Raw genomic sequence first — 18,221 nt, 5'->3', positions numbered from 1 at the left:
TATAAGGAATCGATCTGCTATTTCAGTTTTGTGCAAAAAATCACCTTTCTGTAGGCCTTTAACATCCAAGATTCTATATACTGTGTTTTCATGCATGCTACATTCAGATTTCAAATAGGGATATGTTCTGTGTTTGTTGAAATATTGTAGAAAATGTTAATTTTCTAAAGGATAAAGTATATGCGATTAAAATGCGATTAATTTCGATTAATTAATTTCAAAGCCTGTAGTTAACGCGATTAAAAATTTTAATCGAGTCACAGCCCTATTAAAAAAACATTACACAAGGCATTAAAACATCTAGAGGAACGCTTATTCTCCAAGACTGCTGTTTACACATACCCGGGTATTTTGATAAACGCGTATTTTCTAACCTTCGTTTGCAAAAATAACTAGATGCACACAGCCCCGTTTTTAAAAAAAAACGCGTCTACATTGATCAGCATAAAAACGCTATCAAGAGCTGTTAAATTACGCCAAGCCTGACGGTGGCAGTGTTAGAACAATGAGAATTCCACACAAGCCAATCAGAAGCCTAATAGAGAACCGCTGACAGGAAGAACTTCGAAAAAATGTATTTCGTTGTTCCTATGTTTCCCAAACGTATTATGTGAGGTACTGGAACAGTTCTTCACACAGCAGTGATTTCCAGGCATGTTCTTGCAATTCCGGACTGTTTAAACTTACTGATTTAAAAACACACGCGTACACTTTAAAGGGGAACTCCGGGGCATTTGAAGCGCAATCCCATTGCTAGAGGTTGTCAAATACTGATAGTAGGACACAGACAGGTGCAAATCTGCGCTCCCTGTGTGGAGATCGCGCTGTTTGCTCAGCCTGTCATGCGAGGCTAATACGTGGTGGCTAGGGGCAAGCGCTAACCCTTCCACGTAAAACAACAACTTGCACACAGCAGAAACGTCACACCACTTTATAAACCATCCGACAATAAAGTCACAAGCCTTACCATCAAAACCAAATGCATGGTTCTCACATTTCTGGGATGGGGACGTTACAAAACAACTTTATAAACAGCATGTAACTCACCGGTTAGTTGTAGGCTCGCGCATGTGGAAGCCCAAAAGAGTCGATGGACGATAATCCCATATACAAAACAATTATCTTCTCTAGAAAAACTGCGTTCAAGTATTTAAAACATTACAACAATATTACTGGGCATGTATTGTTGTAATGTTTTAAATACTTGAACGCAGTTTTTCTAGAGAAGATAATTGTTTTGTATATGGGATTATCGTCCATTGACTCTTTTGGGCTTCCACATGCGCGAGCGTACAACTAACCGGTGAGTTACATGCTGTTTATAAAGTTGTTTTGTAACGTCCCCATGCCAGTAATGTGAGAACCATGCATATGGTTTTGATGGTAAGGCTTGTGACTTTATTGTCGGATGGTTTATAAAGTGGTGTGACGTTTCTGCGGTGTGCATGTTGTTGTTTTATGTGGAAGGGTTAGCGCTTGCCCCTTAGCCACCACGTATTAGCCTCGCATGACAGGCTGAGCGAACAGCGCGATCTCCACACAGGGAGCGCAGATTTGCACTTGTCTGTGTCCTACTGTGTCCTACTATCAGTATTTGACAACCTCTAGCAATGGAAATGCGCTTCAAATGCCCCGGAGTTCTCCTTTAAACGAACGGAGAGAATGGCGTTTTCACGCTAGCATCCTGCCAACATAGCGGATAGGGGCGGGGCTCTGTACTATGACGACAACTCCTCATTCTCAATTGCCCAAAACTCCGTTTTTGTCTCTTTCAACCAGTTTATACACAAAAGCTAAACGGAGTTTTTAAAAAATCTCCACTTTTGCCGGAGTTTTTTTTATACCTCCGTTTGTGTATAAACGAAAGGCACAAACTAAGGGAAAGGTCTTCGTTTATCAAAATACCCGGGTATGTGTAAACAGCACCTTATTACTGCACCTGAGTGCTGCACAGCATCACAACAGTATCCAAGAAGGGACTAACAGTTTATCATGGCCTTTTTGGCATTGAAACAGCAACTTTACAGCCAAACACAAGCATCCAGGTTGCAGTTGCCCTACGTAAAAAGGCTGAGAGTATACTTGAATAATAATGAAAAAAAACATCAGAAAAGTAAAGCAGAGATGACTACAAACAAGAGTCTGACTACACTCACACTAAGCTGTGATGGGGGTCGGCAGTACTGGAACTAAAGCAGTTTAAAAATTATTACATGAATCCAAATGATGAAAATGTTTGAACCTTGCTTTGAATGTTACAAGCAAAAGGAATTATGGAACAGAATTGTCTCTTTTCCTTGTATAAAGAATCATCCAGTGTTTCTTGTGTCAAAGAAGATATTAAAGAAAGCAGTGCTTTCAACCAGCTCTTATCTTGGCTACACTTAGATACGTCTAGGTTATTTCACTCAGGTAGAAACCTTCCTCAGCAAGAAAAAAAATTAAAGAAAATTCAACCACACCATGAAGGTCTTCTTGCAGCAGACCCTGGTTTGAGACCTGGGTTGTGGCCCCTGGTTACATGTCATCCCCCTTTCTCTGGCTGTTTCCTGGCCTCTGATAAAAGCCACTAGAGCCAACAAATCTTTTTTCTGTTTTTTGTTTCATGTGAAAATGTTTTGGGCGTTAAAAAAAAGCATTATTTATTGTTTCCATCGACTTCTAATTTTTTTTTCTTTCAAATTAATTCTGGTATGTTGATTGTACTCTTACTTTCTAACATGAAACAGCTTAAGAAGTAGCAAAGAAGTGGCTGATGAGGATATGATGCAGATGTTTTGTTTTAGTGGATAAAATGACACAACTCAGACACCAGCATTTGTATAATTTCAACATCCATCCATTCTCTGTACCCGCTTTATCCAACTGAGGGTCACAGGGAGTATAAGCAAAACCCAGTTGCCATTGATAATAAAGGTCGGTGAGACGAATGAGACAACAACCATGTACACTCAAACTTACCCTTATGGTCAACGTAGAATTACTAATGAACTGAACATGCATGTTTTTGGACTGTATGTTTCTGTGCTGCCAGCACAAAAGTTCAAAACATTGTTGAATGATAATTGAATTTATACAAAAGTTGCGTAAATAATTTGATTTAAATATATCATCTGGCCAAAATATATCCCAAGTGGATGCTGACTGTCTACTGAATGTTTAAGCTGACAGGGCGGGGAGTGTTATATAGCTGCTCAGCCCCTGGTGGCCAAAATGTGAAGCTTCATCACACCTAAAAGTAATTCCAAGTAACCTTTCATTCACATTCCTTCATCCTGCCACACCCCTCCCAACTGTTTACCCCAACTACCCTCTTCACCCCCCACAGAGAACAACTTAGGTCATTACAGTCTGCTGTCAAAACCTGTGACCGCTCCGCGTTGGAGCCGCCAGGATTAAGGGCTGTGAAAACAAGAACAAGGAGGGAAGGGAGCTGAAAGCTGACAAGGGGAGCAAGGCCTTAAATATTTTTCCTTCCTACCACTCTTTTTTCCCTTGACCGCGTGCTGATTTTTGCAGCTACTTTGTGGTGGACTGCACTAATGTGAAGCGATATGGAGTCACATGGAAAACATGCTGAAGGAAAGCAGCAAACATTTCCTTACAGCTGAAACAAGCTTGCTTTGTGTTTCATATTCTGACTATAAAGCCATGGAAAAGATTAAAATGCAGCTAAGTTCTGAACAAATATGTTAGGGTGTTTTTTACTTGCATACAGATGTGGGTTTTATTTGCACTGTGGAATTGGGAACATTGACAACCATAGCAAATTGCATTCTGAATCCCTCTTTTAAGGGCATAAGGGTTGAGGCAGCAGTTTTACATCAGACCAGTGTCTCTATTTCTCTTGCCTTACTATGTATGTGGTGTTATCTGAAGAGAGAGATCAAGCCTTGGAGGTGTCAGCAGGCACAGGCAGAATATTTGACTTTATCTCATCTGTTTACTTCTGTGTTGGCACCATCAGGAATTCTATTTGAGTCCAAGAAAAGATCATCCTTTCCTATCTAGCTGGGGGAAGTACAACACAAGTCGATGCATTTCTTCCTGCTTTACATTTTAAATCAACTCCAGCAAATTGGACAGCAAAAAGCCATACCACAACTCCATTATCCACTGACATTATTTCAAAAATGAGTGTAAAATCAATCGTCTGTTTGGATCCCCTGTCCCACGGAGAGAGTGTGTTTGGCATTTTATTTACCATCACCTCAAAGCCCAGAACTCTGTTAATCCTATGTTTGTGTTCAAACACCTCAGCTGGTTGTTCTGCGTCAGTATGTCTCAGCGCTGACTGCTGTGAGCAGTCTGACTAGCTAGCTGCCAGTGGAGCTGATCTGGCAGACAGCCTGCTGTTGAGGCCTGTGCCTGATTTCGGAGATGTGTGACAGCGGATTGTGGATCGTTATCGTCTGCCGGTCCTGCTGCCCACTTTTCTGTCAGCCTCTCTGAGTCCCTGATCTATTTACTTTGCACATCTTTCTCTTACTCAAGAACATCTTAGATATAGTCATGAAAAGCATCGTCAAACTTGTGAACATGTACCAAATCAATCCAAAACTCCTCCGCCGAAAGGCTTTTAAGACTGCTTCATTTGTTGAATATGGGAGTTTTTCCTAAATCTCCATCCATCCATTTTATATACCTACTTAATCCAACTCTGGGTCACAGGGCTAAATCTCTTATATGGTAAAGATTATACAGACTTCTAAAGGTTCGGCACAACTTTTCATTGTCCTGTCTGCTTTCAACCTGTCGCCCCCTGTAGGCTGTACGTAAATGCTGACCCTGTTCCCCTCAGGGTCATCAGCAGGCCCCATGTTCTGGATTGGATCCTTTCCCTCACCCCAATCCTGAATAGCACCCCTGATTATCTCATAGTTTTGCTGGATATTTCCTCATCTCCCATTTAAAAGGACTGCATTACTTCCAGCTCCCCAGACTTGTCAAAACCAATTTGTTTTCCTATTATTCCCTCAACTAGTTTCACCATGACCCCTCATCACAGCCCCCCCTCCACAAATCCTCGACCTTCTGCTTCCCTCAATCAAAACTCCCAACACGACCCGTGCAACCCCTAAACTCCCACCAACCCCATCATGTGGGCTCCTGGGATTTTCTTGGAAACCACCCTCTTCTGTACCAGTCTTATCTTTCTAAATGCTATGGCGAGTTTTCTTTCAATTACCCATTAGCATTGGGAAGAAACACAGAGAACAATGCTAAATTTGTCCACCACCCACAAACTAACAAGCCTTTGTAAGCTTCAAAGCAGACTGCAAGTGACTGACTACTAAATAAAACCTGCCTGTCTGACAGAGAAAATGTGATAAAGTTTTGGTTGCTGCCTTGGGCCTTCCACCATCATATCCTGCACTCGCTTCACCCATCCCTTTTCCCGTCAATTAGCGCCTGAATAGTAACAAAACTGAGGAACTTCATTAGTGGACAATGCTCAATTATATCAGTTGATATTTCTTTCCAAAACTAATTATCCAAGTTGGATGGTACGGCTGACTGAGCCTGCCCTCACCCTGGGGCGCAGCGGTTACTGATGTGATATGGTTTTGGCTCAAAGGTCTGCTTTCCTCTCTTGTATTTTGTTGCCCTTTCCCTATGCACACATCCAGCATGTCAAACACCTGCTCCATGGTTATTCATGACACAACTGACTGATATTTTTTTTTTATAAGAACCTATCATACATGTGTGTTGTGTATCTGTTTTATTTGTTTATGGAGACGCAGATTTTATTCCTAGGAAAATTCAGGAATTTAGCAGCTGTAGTAATTCTACATAAAAGATATCTCTATATAATCCTACTCCTTTAGCTCATCCTGTGGGTGATACCTAAAATACACATCCTGTGTCAAAAATAAATGGTGCAAAAATGTCTTTTTACATGAGTCTCTTTATTTCTCTTCTACCCTTTTTCAAACACTAAAAACTCTTATGGCCCTCTGTCCAGAGGTAGTGAGGTAGATCACTTTAATTCTGCTTCACAGATTATTTTCAAAAAAACCATAGACCCGGAGACCTCAAAACCGGTGACCGTTTGGTGAACCTAGGCCGACCAGCCAGGACCCAGGAACTTGTAAACATAGCAATCGTCTAACACGCTCTCATTCCCCTCAAGTCCTTTTGTTCCCTCCCCACAGTGGCACAAGCATTTCATGTTGAGCTGTGTCTATTCTTTTATCTTGGATATGTGTCTGTGTGTGTGTGTGTGTGTGTGTGTGTGTGTGTGTGTGTGTATTTTTCCTTTTATTTATTATTCTAATTATTTTTTTCAGCAATCGGTCATCACGTCATTTAAGTTAGTTATACTGGCTCTTACTTGAGTGAGAGCAACTTATTAATGATTTAAAGGTAGACTGCTGACATGTTGTTGTTTTTTTCTCCACACTAATGTTAATTTTTCAGGGCCTGCATCCAAAATTCAGTGTTGCCAAGACAGTTTGGCTCTTCCTGAAACAACTGAAAACTGCTCTTTCACTACAGGGGGTGGGGGGTGGACTGTCCTAGATTAACAGGTTGGCTCTAGTGGGCAGGACCTGGATTCCACTAATGGTTCATAAGTTCATTTCATTGTTTGGGAACAGACTCCAGCCAGACAATCTGCCTGATATCATCAACCTAATTCATGCAGAAGCTACTTGAGCATAAGAAAAAAGCTATTCTTACAGAGAAACAAAACTGCCAATACTAGTGGCTAAAAAAATAATCAGTTCTGCTGCAGCCAGGTGCAATTACAAACAAATCATGCAATCGGGGAGTAGGAAAAATAGATGTTAAAGGAACGAGACAATGAAGGTCACACAAGACAATTTCACACTAGAACATGGAAATCGCGAATTCTACTGACAGCAGTTGAGTTTTCCACGGGGACATCAATCTTTCTTGGGCATAGCCTAATTTAAAAACGTTCACTAAAAGATAAATCCCATCTGATATCAGCAAAACACACAAACCCACAAAGAAAACAGTCACGAATATGTCAGTGTTCAGGACATTCAGTGGCATTCTCAAGGAGTAAAAACCGTCTGGTTTATTTTAGGAATCACTCTACTGTAAATGCGACTTTTCTACAGCCTTGTTTCTTTGGCACAGCCTCCCTTAAAGGGCAGCTGGCTCATCCTTTTGATGATTCACAGTAGGATTTGCAGTGATAATGTCTTCAGGTGCCAGAGGATTGGGATTAAACATACTCCAATTTAAACAGCAAAGTTGCTATGGCAATGACCTTCAGTTTTAGCTCAGATGGCGCACATGTGGGGAATGGTCACCGGTGCTATTGCCCAGAGATGCTCCACCTTTGCAGGGGCTTTTGCCATGATTGCACCTTCAAATCCTTCATCAAATCTGAGACTCTGTCCTCTCATATTACTGTTGTTGAAAAGTGCTGGTGACCTTATAGCAACAGCCATGAAGTGGAGGAAACTGAAAAAAGAAACAGAGCAGCTGCAAATACAGTCCAACTTGAAAGTGAATAATGAGTTGAAGCTTGAGCCAAAAAAGAACTTAAGACACCTGCACCAACACTTTTACTCACTGAACCTCCATCAGCCCTTCAACTGAAGGAAATCTTCACCTCCAATCCAAATTAAAGGGAAAATGGAAGAGAATCTTCAAATAAAACTGATGAGGGCTGACACTCGGCTGGACTTTTGGTCGTTTGGGAAGCTATGAACATGTCTGGGAACTCACGGTTTGGGGTCAGTGTCTATCCCTCTCCAGGGCAATGTGCTCACACTCTCACACCTGCCTGTCAAAGGAGAGAGCGGCAGAACATCACAAGCAAGGACGGAACACAAAGAGAGAGTCCTGAAAAGCAAAAAAAAAAGAAGAAGAAAGAAAACATTTCCACATTTTTACAGTAAATAGAGAACAAACCTGAGCAGACAGCAATAAACCTGTGTTCAATTATTATCACTATTGACTCAAGACAATCTCTGCAGTGCCACAAGGAATGGTTTGTCAATACCAATTGCTACCGTCTTGTTAATTTGATGATATATGTTGGTTGAAGTCACAAGTGAAGCTAGACTGCCTCACAGTGGAGGCTGTGAGATCTACAAATGCAAACGTTACATCGTATTCACACAATGCCAGCGCTCAAAAGTAATGCATTAAGGTAATTCAAATCCTCCAACTTTGAATTCCTATTGGCTTGAATTGGACTTTATTATTTAAGTGCCTTGAGATGACATTTGTTGTATTTGGCACTATATAAATAAAAATGAATTGAATTGAATTATAACTGAGTCACACAAAATTAGATTAACTTGTTATTAAGGCCCAACCTTTTGTTTTCATTTAGAAAATTGTTGATAATCATGTTGTTTGGTACTCTTATTATTTAGCATTACCCTTCAAAAGCCTGCACACCCTTCCTCTTTCAAAATTAATAGGGAGGTGTGCTGAAACTTTGGACTGGTTCTTTGATACAACCCTTTTGAAAATCGTAACATTGAGCCATTGTAATTAGTTAACTTGGGTTACATGTTGCCTTATAAACACTTTAATACACTTTGATGCTGCTATGGTTTTGTCTTCTAGGGGCTTTTGCTCAAGTTTAACACTTATAAGTAGCCAGACTAAGCACACAGGTGAAGTTAATTAATCTTAACCTGGTTTATTTTTGAAAAGAATAAAATTTGCCAATGGAATCAGATTAAATGCTCTTGATCTCAGTGCTGATAACTACATAGAAATCAGTAGAAACAGTCACAGCTTTCAGAAATGGACTTTAATATCAGATGTATTTACATAAGATCATGATAAAGCTTTACAGACAACAGTAGTTCAATTTTGCCACTAAGTATTGGAACAAATTTTCTTGTAATATAGTATATACGTGTCAGAGAAAATAGGCATCCTCAGAATTCCTTAGAATGATTACAAATTTTATGCAAAATTAACCCTACATCATACAACAAGTAAGAAATGCACATATAACAAGTTAAGGAATGTATGCATTGACTATTCTACTCACCTTTGGTTAAGCAATGACCTTTTGTCATACATTATAATTTCCCTTCTCACTTTCACATTCAAATTGGATGATAGAACAAAATTGTATGAAGACACAAATAACGGCATGTTATGTAAATAATGCACATCACAATATGAATTCCTGTAATTAGAAACTGCTGTCAAAATTGCACAACAAACGACGTGCACTCACTCCTCACAATGCTTTGTGAATGTAATTCACTGATTATTTTCATACTGCTTCGTCCTATGGGACATCCTGCAGTGAGATGTGCTCAGACTGTTTATAAGGTAAGTCGTTCTTTCAGTGACTTCAGACACAGAAGATTAACCTCAGCATAGTAATACACATGACCACGGGCATGTAAAACAATCATATGGATTCGCAGTGCATAAGAAGCATTTCCTCACTGCCTTCCTAAAGACGTCGCACACACATTTCAGCAAGGTGATTGACAGGTAGGAGGCTGAGCCAACTGAGCCCACTCTTGCCATTCTTAGCCACAGAAAAACCTACTGCAACATGAGCTGTGCTGAAATCCTTAAGTGTATATGTGTGGGAATACATATCTTAAAGCTTGCTTTGTAAAACCTAAAAAAGATCATCTAGTTTATCCAAATTGTGTGATGGGCATGGAACCAGAATGGGGAAGCTGAGATACTAAAACGGCATCTTTTCCTCTGAAATGCATCAAGGAAAATAATAAAGCATTTCCGCCTGTTAGTCCAGGACTTTCCCTTGGATATTCTACTTAATGGCTTAGAGAAATCCATTGAAAGATGCATCCACGAGAGTACTTCTTGATGGATTCAATCCAATATAGGATTGTACATACAGTACAATCAACAAAGTTACACCTAAAATGTCAAGCTGTATTCTGTGTAGCAACTCCTTGATATCTAGGTTTGTGCACAGATAGATAAAACAAAGTAGTGTGGGGTGGTAGTATGTAGGATAGCATGTAGTGTTAAAAGAGGTAGGTTTATTTGGCATAGAAGTTGGCATTTGTGTGGCTGATGGATATCCGTTGGCCTGATAAAGCTGAGTCCTGTGTCTGGAAAAATCAGTGCAACAACAGCAGAAGAAACAGCAGCAAATAGTTGAGTCCAGGCAGCCGGGAGGCGAAGCTTGTTACATTGCAGCCATCACTGTAACAGCAGTGAACTTTGACACCTGGTGCTCTGTAGCCCTGGCTGTTGGCCTGGCTGCAGAAAGACTTGTAGGAACATGACTTCATCACGCCACCTAGCCGGACAGAAATACATGTCAGTTACATCCATTTAGTTACTGTTCTGCTGGACCAACCGATATCAAAACTGACTCCTTGCTCACTTTTTCTTGTTGTAGGTTTAAGCACAGCCGTTAAGCATTTTACTTCCCCTTAGAGGCTTCAGTAGAGACCAGTCCTCTTTCATTAATTTATTCAAACTCTAAGTCAAACACACTGAATAAAAAAAAAGCAAAAAAACTAAGCTACAAAATGAACAACTAGCAGGAATTTGGTAAATCTGTTATGCTGCCTGGAACACATGGTGTCCTAATTAAAGATATTTGTCAAGCAGGAGCGCAGGGCTCTTCATTCCCTGAAAAACCTAGGACCCCCTCTGGACTGAGATGTTTCTCCAGACAATAAACTGTCTCACACACACACACACAAATGCGCACACAATCTGATACATCAGAAAAATCTTTTATGTATCGCAGAAACAAAAAAAGTAAGAAGAAAGTTAGCAGATAAAGTGAAGAAGAAAACCACAGCACTGTCTCTGCTGGACTCACTGTCATGGCCCACCACTACAGCACAGGCATCAGAATAACTGGGACAAGATTTGGAGCCTTGTCGGTTGCAGTCATCATTATTGGAGCCCATACAGGTGTAACACTTCAAAGCCTCACCTGTATAAGACAGAAAACAATATTTCAAAAGAAATGCTGCAGCACATGTTTATACACTGACAAAAGCATTTCATTCAATCAAGGAATTCATAAAATGATCTTGGAATCAGTGTCTCTTGGTGGATGACTGAAGGAATATGTTTTATATGTCTCATTTATAAAACAAGCACAATGCAGAAAAAGGGCTTTATGAATAAATAACTGAAACTCATATAAAATTTAAGAATTCTAATATGGGCTCACAACATATGAGCTCACAATACGCTACCATACAGAAACAACAGAGACTCATTTAAGGGGAAACTAAACAGTACTGTTTTAAAACAGGCCTAACATTGCTAATTTAATCATAGACTGAGCATGAAGTTATTGCTTGACTTGATGGAGGCTGTTGAAGTTGGACAGCCAGCCGGTTTGTAAAAGTAATGTTTATTCTACTCATGCTAGCTCTGTCTCTTTTTAGGAAAAATTCATCGAAAACTTTAGTTAAGATAATGTATAGTCCATGAGGGCCTGGCCCAGAACCAGTAAAGCCCGGAGGAAACAAGCGCTTGCGTCAACGCTCCAGCTGTGGAGCATGAGCAGATGAGTGAGTGTGGAAGAGCTAGATGGTCCCGAACTCCTGATAGCTTCATCCTTTATTTACACAGATTGTATTTGATAAGAATGCATGTGCAAGCCTTGTAAATTTGCTATGTGTGATGCTGTTTCACTGACAGAGTGAGACTGAAGTGAGAAGGGAGCGCTAATTAAACCCTTCCTTCCTGCAGATCTTCCCATATTAATCAGAGAGTTACACTGAAGTCTGTGTGTTTAAATAAAGATCTTTTTAAACTTTAGCTAATGCCTCAGGTCCCCAGTTCAGCACAGAAATGTCTTTCTTAAGCTCTACCGTGGAAGAAGCAGTTATTTGAGGAATAACTGACCTTTAAAATACTTTAGATTTAAACGGTTCTCTTTAAATTCTTCCATTCCTTCTCCAAATTCTAGACAAGCAGCCTTGAAAGCAGCTTCCTAAGAGGATCAGAGCTGAAGTCACCAAAACCTTCAAACATTCTTTGCTGCGGGACATCTCTTGCACTGGTCATCAAAGTGACTTCCCTAAATGTCCATCAGACACACAAAGCTTTGTTTCTGTATAGGTGTAGACCAGAGGGATGACATTTACAAATCAAACCAGCAATGATAGATGAGTATCAAATCAGACTTTGAAATCCTCAACTGATAAAACCACAACCTTAACAGTAAACCTACAAAATCACCAACAGAAAAAAATTAACTTTTGAAGTTGGTCTCTTTTCTTTTCTTTTTATGTTCTCATCTGTGTGTTGACATAGAGGCCTCATGCAGCTTGCAGATGACCCCAATATATCCCAACAGCACAGTGGCTCTCGCATATGCTATAAATCTTAGCCTCCAGGCCTATTAAGGGATTAGCTGTTGGGAGTATTTGCTAGTTACAGTGGAGGATGATGGACTGAAGGGAAGCAAAACTCTTTAGAATCAATACAGAAAAGACCACTGCTACATTTTTCTGTTCAACATTTTTCTCCACTGTTGTCAAACAACTGAGTCGATCGTCTACTCAGTAGAGACATATATACCAAAAAAACAGCAATGAAAAGGTAGAGGAGTGCTTAAAAGGAGACACCAGACACATGACAGGTGGACTGGGGGGTTTAGCACTGATCTTATTAAAGAAAACCGTTAAGATAGGATAAAAAAAAATGGGTAATGGAAATAGAAAATCAAGTTCTTACAGTTAGATGCCATGAAGACCACAAAAAGCAGGAGCAGCAGACAGTATTGGACAGCTCTCATGGTGCTGATGGTCCTCGCTCCTCCTGATAAAACAATGAAAAGCAGGTTGTTTGCTCCTTAAGTCCCCTGAGCTTAATCTAGGCTATCAAACAAGCTAACATCCACTTGTGCACTGACCAGGAGATTACCAGCCCCTCCAGTGGGGCCCTTTACACTGTCCTGAGTGACAATGGTTGCTTCATCAGCCTGTATAGGCAAAAGACACGCACACTAGGATAATCCTAAACCTTTGACATCACGACATTGCTGTAGCCACACCCATCTTGAGTCTGGCACGTCCCTTTCTTGGTACCATCTACATTTGTTTGTATCATTCTGATACACCAGGAAAGATCACCAACAACTTTGACTGACAGCTTCCTCCCACCCATATTAATTCACCAAAGATGTGACATGCCATCATTCTTCAGGTGTTCACTTGATATCAAAGAACATTTGTAAAGATGAAGTCAGTATGGAGATCAAAGATTATACACATGCGCCCCAAGAAGTTCAGTTAATTATCTCCAGTGTGTTTAATTACAGTGTTAGTACACAGGATACCGTATTTTTGTATTGGTGGAAAAACTGTTTAACCCTTTAATCGTCTAAAGCTTTAATTACCCATCTTTTCTTATGATGCATCATCCACAGCACTGTCAAATAAGAAACCTCCTTCAACAGCACTAGTCATTGTGTCCAGATTAGGTTCTTTGACGTAGGCAAAGTTTTTTTTTACTTATACTGAACTTGATATTGAGACTTGTTCTGGTTATTTACTACGTGCATATTCAAACTGAGACCAATCTGAGTGACAGAGAATCAATATCAAGTCTTCTGAGCCCATATGGCTGTAACAATCACAGTGGCGTGACTCATGCACTACCGCTCAAAGGCTCAAAGGTCACGCAGCTTTTCCTAGACTCCCTGCATGTTTAGAATAAAATTGTAACCTATGACCCTTGGGAAGACTAAACCTTTGGTTGAAACAACTTTTATATCCAATCTTGACACCCTCAGGACTGGGACAGTATCATCTTATTCTGTGAATCTCCAGGACTGTGTTGTATATTTTATCAACATTTCAGTTTCTTTGCCTCCCACCCAATTTTTCTATTTATTTATTTTTTTTCCTAATGTGTTGCTGGCATCGAATTCCAGATTTTGTTGTATTTTCCAGATAGAATGAAGTTGATCAGTGAAGACGCTGAAAATGATTTCTTTTTTGCTTGTGTCTTCAATAAAATAAAGGATCAAACTCTAAAGTAGGCAGAAACGAGGCAATAAAATCACCAACAGTCTGAAAAGCATTATTGCATCATTAAATACCTGCAAGATCAGCTTTGCCTCAGTATCCCCAGGCAATGACTGGAATGCCAGGATGCTGTCAGATGTTCACCTTCACATTTGTGATTTTTGATTCATTTCAGTATGATTAAACTCCAGTTAACAACAATGCAAAAAAAAAAAAACAGCCATGAGATTGTTGATTTGCAGTAGCTCATGTGACCATCAAATATTTACTGCAAAAACATATTTTGTTGAGAGAGAAAAAACAGCGTGAACCTCAAGGTGTATTGCCATCTTTTATTGCACTTTGTAAGCTGATGGTGTACAGTAGCTGTGCAGAGAAGTCATTCTTCAGTGTGACAAAAAACCATTGCAGGACTAGGACATATTCATCCAAAATTAAATTACTCCTGGTCACAACTGAACACAGTCATGATTAGTTTGCTTGATATCAAAATAAAAATCCGAAAAATAAAGTTCCACAGTTTCATCAAAAAAGCTATGACAAGTATGACAAATATCTACATGGTTACATGAGGGCAGCAGGGTGAGGATGACAGAATAACTATATCAAAAATGCACATGAGTATTTTTCATACTTGGAATTTGCTACAGTATATACAAACATCAACATTACAAGGTTTTCTTTCTCTCTCACATGCAAGAAGCTATTGTGACAGTTTGTGTTCTGTTAGAAGTGTATCAACATTTTTCTGAATAAATCTAAACATCTGGTATTCTTTGTCCATGTCTATCTTTGTCTTGCATCAAGAGGAGACAATAACAGGAGTGGGTAAACAGTCGTCTCCCTCAGTGGCTGTCATGGCAACGTCATAATACATCATTTAACCCACAAACAACACTTGCACTTTCTCATTACCACACACGCACACTCTCACACAGACACACTCATTGGTGATATGATAGATTTTCTAAAACTTTAAACCAGACCCCTGATACAGTACAATACACTGACACATCAAAAATGTACAGAGTAATTAGGAGGAAGTCATTCTTGTGAATCCTGTACACACAGAGTCAGTAGGAGGTTAAGAACCCCAAGACCTCTTTGGCCTTAGATGTCCATGATTTCTTGGAGGAGTGATCCCCTTCTTTTTTGAACCGCTTGAGTTTTCTGTGGGATTTGGTTTGGGTTTGGCCGCTAACTCCTCCCCATCTTGGCGATTAGCTCATCACAGATCTTCGTCAATTCCTCGATCTCTTTGTTCTGTAAAACAGTTGCTAAAAATCAGATTCCATCACTGGATGTAAATAGATATCTCCTGTTTTCATATCTTTCTACATTCCACTGCTGACCTTTTGCTCCAAAGTGCGCTCCAGAGAGTCCACCTTCATCTGCTCCTTCCTCAGACTGGCCTGGTAGGCGGCTTGTTCCTGCTTGGACTTGACTCGAACCTGAGACATCTCTGAATTGGCCCTGGAGACACACACAAGCAACAGTATGAAAATAAAGTCACATCTCACATATGCCAGCATTGCAAAATCTAGATCCTGTAAAACTAAACCAGAATCTAACTATAAGAAACCTCTTAGTAGATTAAACATAACTGACATTTATGATTTAACATACAGAGATAGATGATTACATTGGCCTATTTCCAAAATTATTCGAGCTGGGCAATATTATGGTGTGTTATGGTGTTGTCAGATGTGGAATAAAGATGATATAATGACAAAAATGTACAGACTTACCTGTCCAGTTTCTCCTCTGCATGGATCTTAAGGGCTTGATACCTCTGCTCCTCCTTGCGCACCCTGGACAGATACTCCTGAGCGCATTTCTTCAATACCTCTTCATTCTGATACGAGTGAGAAACATTTCAATCATCATCTGCTAAATTAGAAGTGACTGAGATGAGGCCCCTCACACTGAAAACATACAGATTGACTGTTAATAATTTCGGCGTTACCTTGCGAAAGCCCTCCAGCACATCTTTCATCTTCTCGTAACGACGAAAGAGGTCAGCTAGAGACTTTTCCACTGAGTTAAGGTCAGACAAGGCCTGTTCCTTCTCCATGATCAACTGCTGGATGGTGTGGTGTGAGAGAGACTTCTCTTTCTGGTCATCTTCTGTTCACACACAAATATATTGTAGGTCATCAGACTATCCACTAAAGAAGCTGTCGCAATGGACACGCACTGCTTAAATTCCTACACCAACAGAAAAATGAGCATATAAAAACTTTGACAGTTGTTTTGACAGTAAATTAAGAATGGGTTTGTGAGTACGTATGATTTAACATTTTCTACTATGCTATAGAGAAAGTATTTGTGTTAAATCGGCATGCAAAAGAAAACAAAACACAGAAAAAAAACACTGAACAGTGAGGAAATCAGAGCAAGAGGGCTACATTTCATAGAAGTAGAACTGGTTGCTGGTTTGCTTTGAGTGGCTTCCTGACAGCATTATTTCAGCCCACTCCCAGCTTTCCCTTTCCTGTTACTAACTTAAACAACCTACCTGCTGAACTAAAAAAGCTGCTTGAGTGGCTTAAGCAACAATCTTCAGCTGCTGGCTAATATAAGATATTCACATACAGGTCTCCAGTGTGTGTATATGTGTGTGTCAAATCTCTATAATAATGTATTTAACAAGAACAACTTAGAGGTCCATTTAAACGTAAAAGAATTCTGTCCTTTTAGTCTCAAAAGAAAAAGTCAGACAACAGGTTGAAATGCAACAAAACAGACAAATGAAAGTCACTGGATGAGGTGAAGAAAGCGAGCACATCTGCTCCCCTCTCTGACGGACGGATGGAGACATGAGAGCTGACACAAACAAGCGAAGGACAATCCCGCGTTACTCACCTGGCATGCCTGTCAGGGTTATCAAATAGAAAGGGGCAACAATGGGAGCAGAACAGAAAAAAAGGGAGTGTGTTAAATCAAGCTGGGAGGGTCGAGACATGTGAGAAAGCCAAGTGTTAGACATGAGCAGAGGCAGATTGCTCCCTTTAGTGGTAGCGCTTTGAGGGGGGCGAGAAATGAAATTAGATTGCAGCAAAAATAAATAAATAAATCTTCAGGGATGTCTAGAGAATGTAAGTGAGAGCAGGGATAATGCAAAGTGAGTGCATTGTGATATTTAATCCAGAGAGATTGGCCTCAAGTGGGCAAAGGTGAGAGCCTTTCTCTGCACTGACATCAGAATTCGATTAATGTCAAACAGTTTTGACAGCAAACATAGCAAAGCTGGCTTTTTGCATGGGATAAAGGATATTCAACTATTTTGAATCAGTGAAAATGTTTAGGGGCTTACAAAAAAAAATAAAAAAATCATACTCCGTATAATGAAGTGCAAAGTGAAGAGGCAGAGGTTGAGGAGCAACAATCGTTAGCTTAAGTTTATATCATGTAGTGAACTAAAAAAACTAACACTGAACTCACCTATCATCTGAGCAATTGTCCTCTCATACTCAGCAACAATTCTCCTATGGATGAGAAATGAAAGAATTAAATGTGTACATTTCTAAAACATAACATTTTATACAGTTCACAAATGTATCTCTTCTGGAGAACAAAGATCTTACTATCAGCCATGTAGCTATTAAGTTATTTATCTTATTTCATAAAAACAAATACAGACAAGTGAAAAGAAAGTGCACGCTCTTTAAATTCTATGGTTTAAAAAAAGTCATCAGATTCTTATGAGGTCTTAAAATTTGGTAACTACCACCTCAGATGAACAAAAACACAATATATATATATATATATCTCTCTCTCTCACCATGTCATATCTATCTAACCAAAACTATGCCAAAATGTGGAATCAGAGTGTGAAAATGATGCGTCTCACATCATTTTCAGAAATTTTGGCTCACTTGCCTTTACAATATTGCTTTTGAGGTTGTGAGGCATTTGCTTTTATCTCATTCTAATAAATGCGAAAATAAATTCCGGAAACATCTTAATTTCTTTTAGCATTTAGTTGACAGAGGCTGAGACTGCGGTGAGGACGTGGTGCACAACCTCTTCCAGGTGAGCAACGGTAAAACTATTGTATCAGAACTTGGGGAAATGATTAACAAAAAAATGTTTTTTAAACTTTATGTTGTGCTACCAGAAGTTTCCCCTGACTCTGTCCTTAAGTGCAATGGAGGCCTGTAGGAAGCTTTGTTTGGTAAAAGCAGGTAGGTAAGAAGATTGATTAGCCCTGCATCCCACTTAGCCTCTTAGCCCCTCCTTATCCAGACCGCAATCAGTCAAATGAGGTAAGCC

General features: G+C 39.8%; 2 protein-coding genes across 2 annotated transcripts in view; both read right to left on the bottom strand.

Moving 5' to 3' along the window:
• Window positions 1–10,058: 10,058 nt before the first annotated feature.
• On the bottom strand, window positions 10,059–13,026 carry ly6pge (lymphocyte antigen 6 family member pge). The gene is made up of 5 exons (XM_075483016.1): window positions 12,940–13,026; window positions 12,841–12,898; window positions 12,652–12,735; window positions 10,775–10,891; window positions 10,059–10,240 (listed from the first exon to the last, which is right to left on the bottom strand). Exons 1-5 carry the CDS (start codon window positions 13,024–13,026, stop codon window positions 10,059–10,061), a joined length of 528 nt encoding a protein of 175 aa, XP_075339131.1.
• A 1,238-nt stretch (window positions 13,027–14,264) lies between these two features.
• Window positions 14,265–18,221, bottom strand: part of tacc2 (transforming, acidic coiled-coil containing protein 2) — a 47,474-nt gene continuing 43,517 nt past the window's right edge. The window contains exons 19-23 of the mRNA XM_075476963.1: window positions 17,391–17,434; window positions 15,913–16,073; window positions 15,695–15,801; window positions 15,299–15,419; window positions 14,265–15,209 (exon numbers count right to left, since the gene is read on the bottom strand). Of these exons, the coding sequence (XP_075333078.1) occupies window positions 15,144–15,209; window positions 15,299–15,419; window positions 15,695–15,801; window positions 15,913–16,073; window positions 17,391–17,434 (499 nt within the window). The 3' untranslated portion in view covers window positions 14,265–15,143. The remainder of the gene's footprint in view (window positions 15,210–15,298; window positions 15,420–15,694; window positions 15,802–15,912; window positions 16,074–17,390; window positions 17,435–18,221) is intronic.

The sequence above is a fragment of the Odontesthes bonariensis genome, chromosome 2 (genome assembly GCF_027942865.1).
Source record: "Odontesthes bonariensis isolate fOdoBon6 chromosome 2, fOdoBon6.hap1, whole genome shotgun sequence".
Classification (NCBI taxonomy): domain Eukaryota; kingdom Metazoa; phylum Chordata; class Actinopteri; order Atheriniformes; family Atherinopsidae; genus Odontesthes; species Odontesthes bonariensis.
Note: the sequence above shows the minus strand (reverse complement) of the source record. Positions and strands in the feature narration are given on the sequence as shown.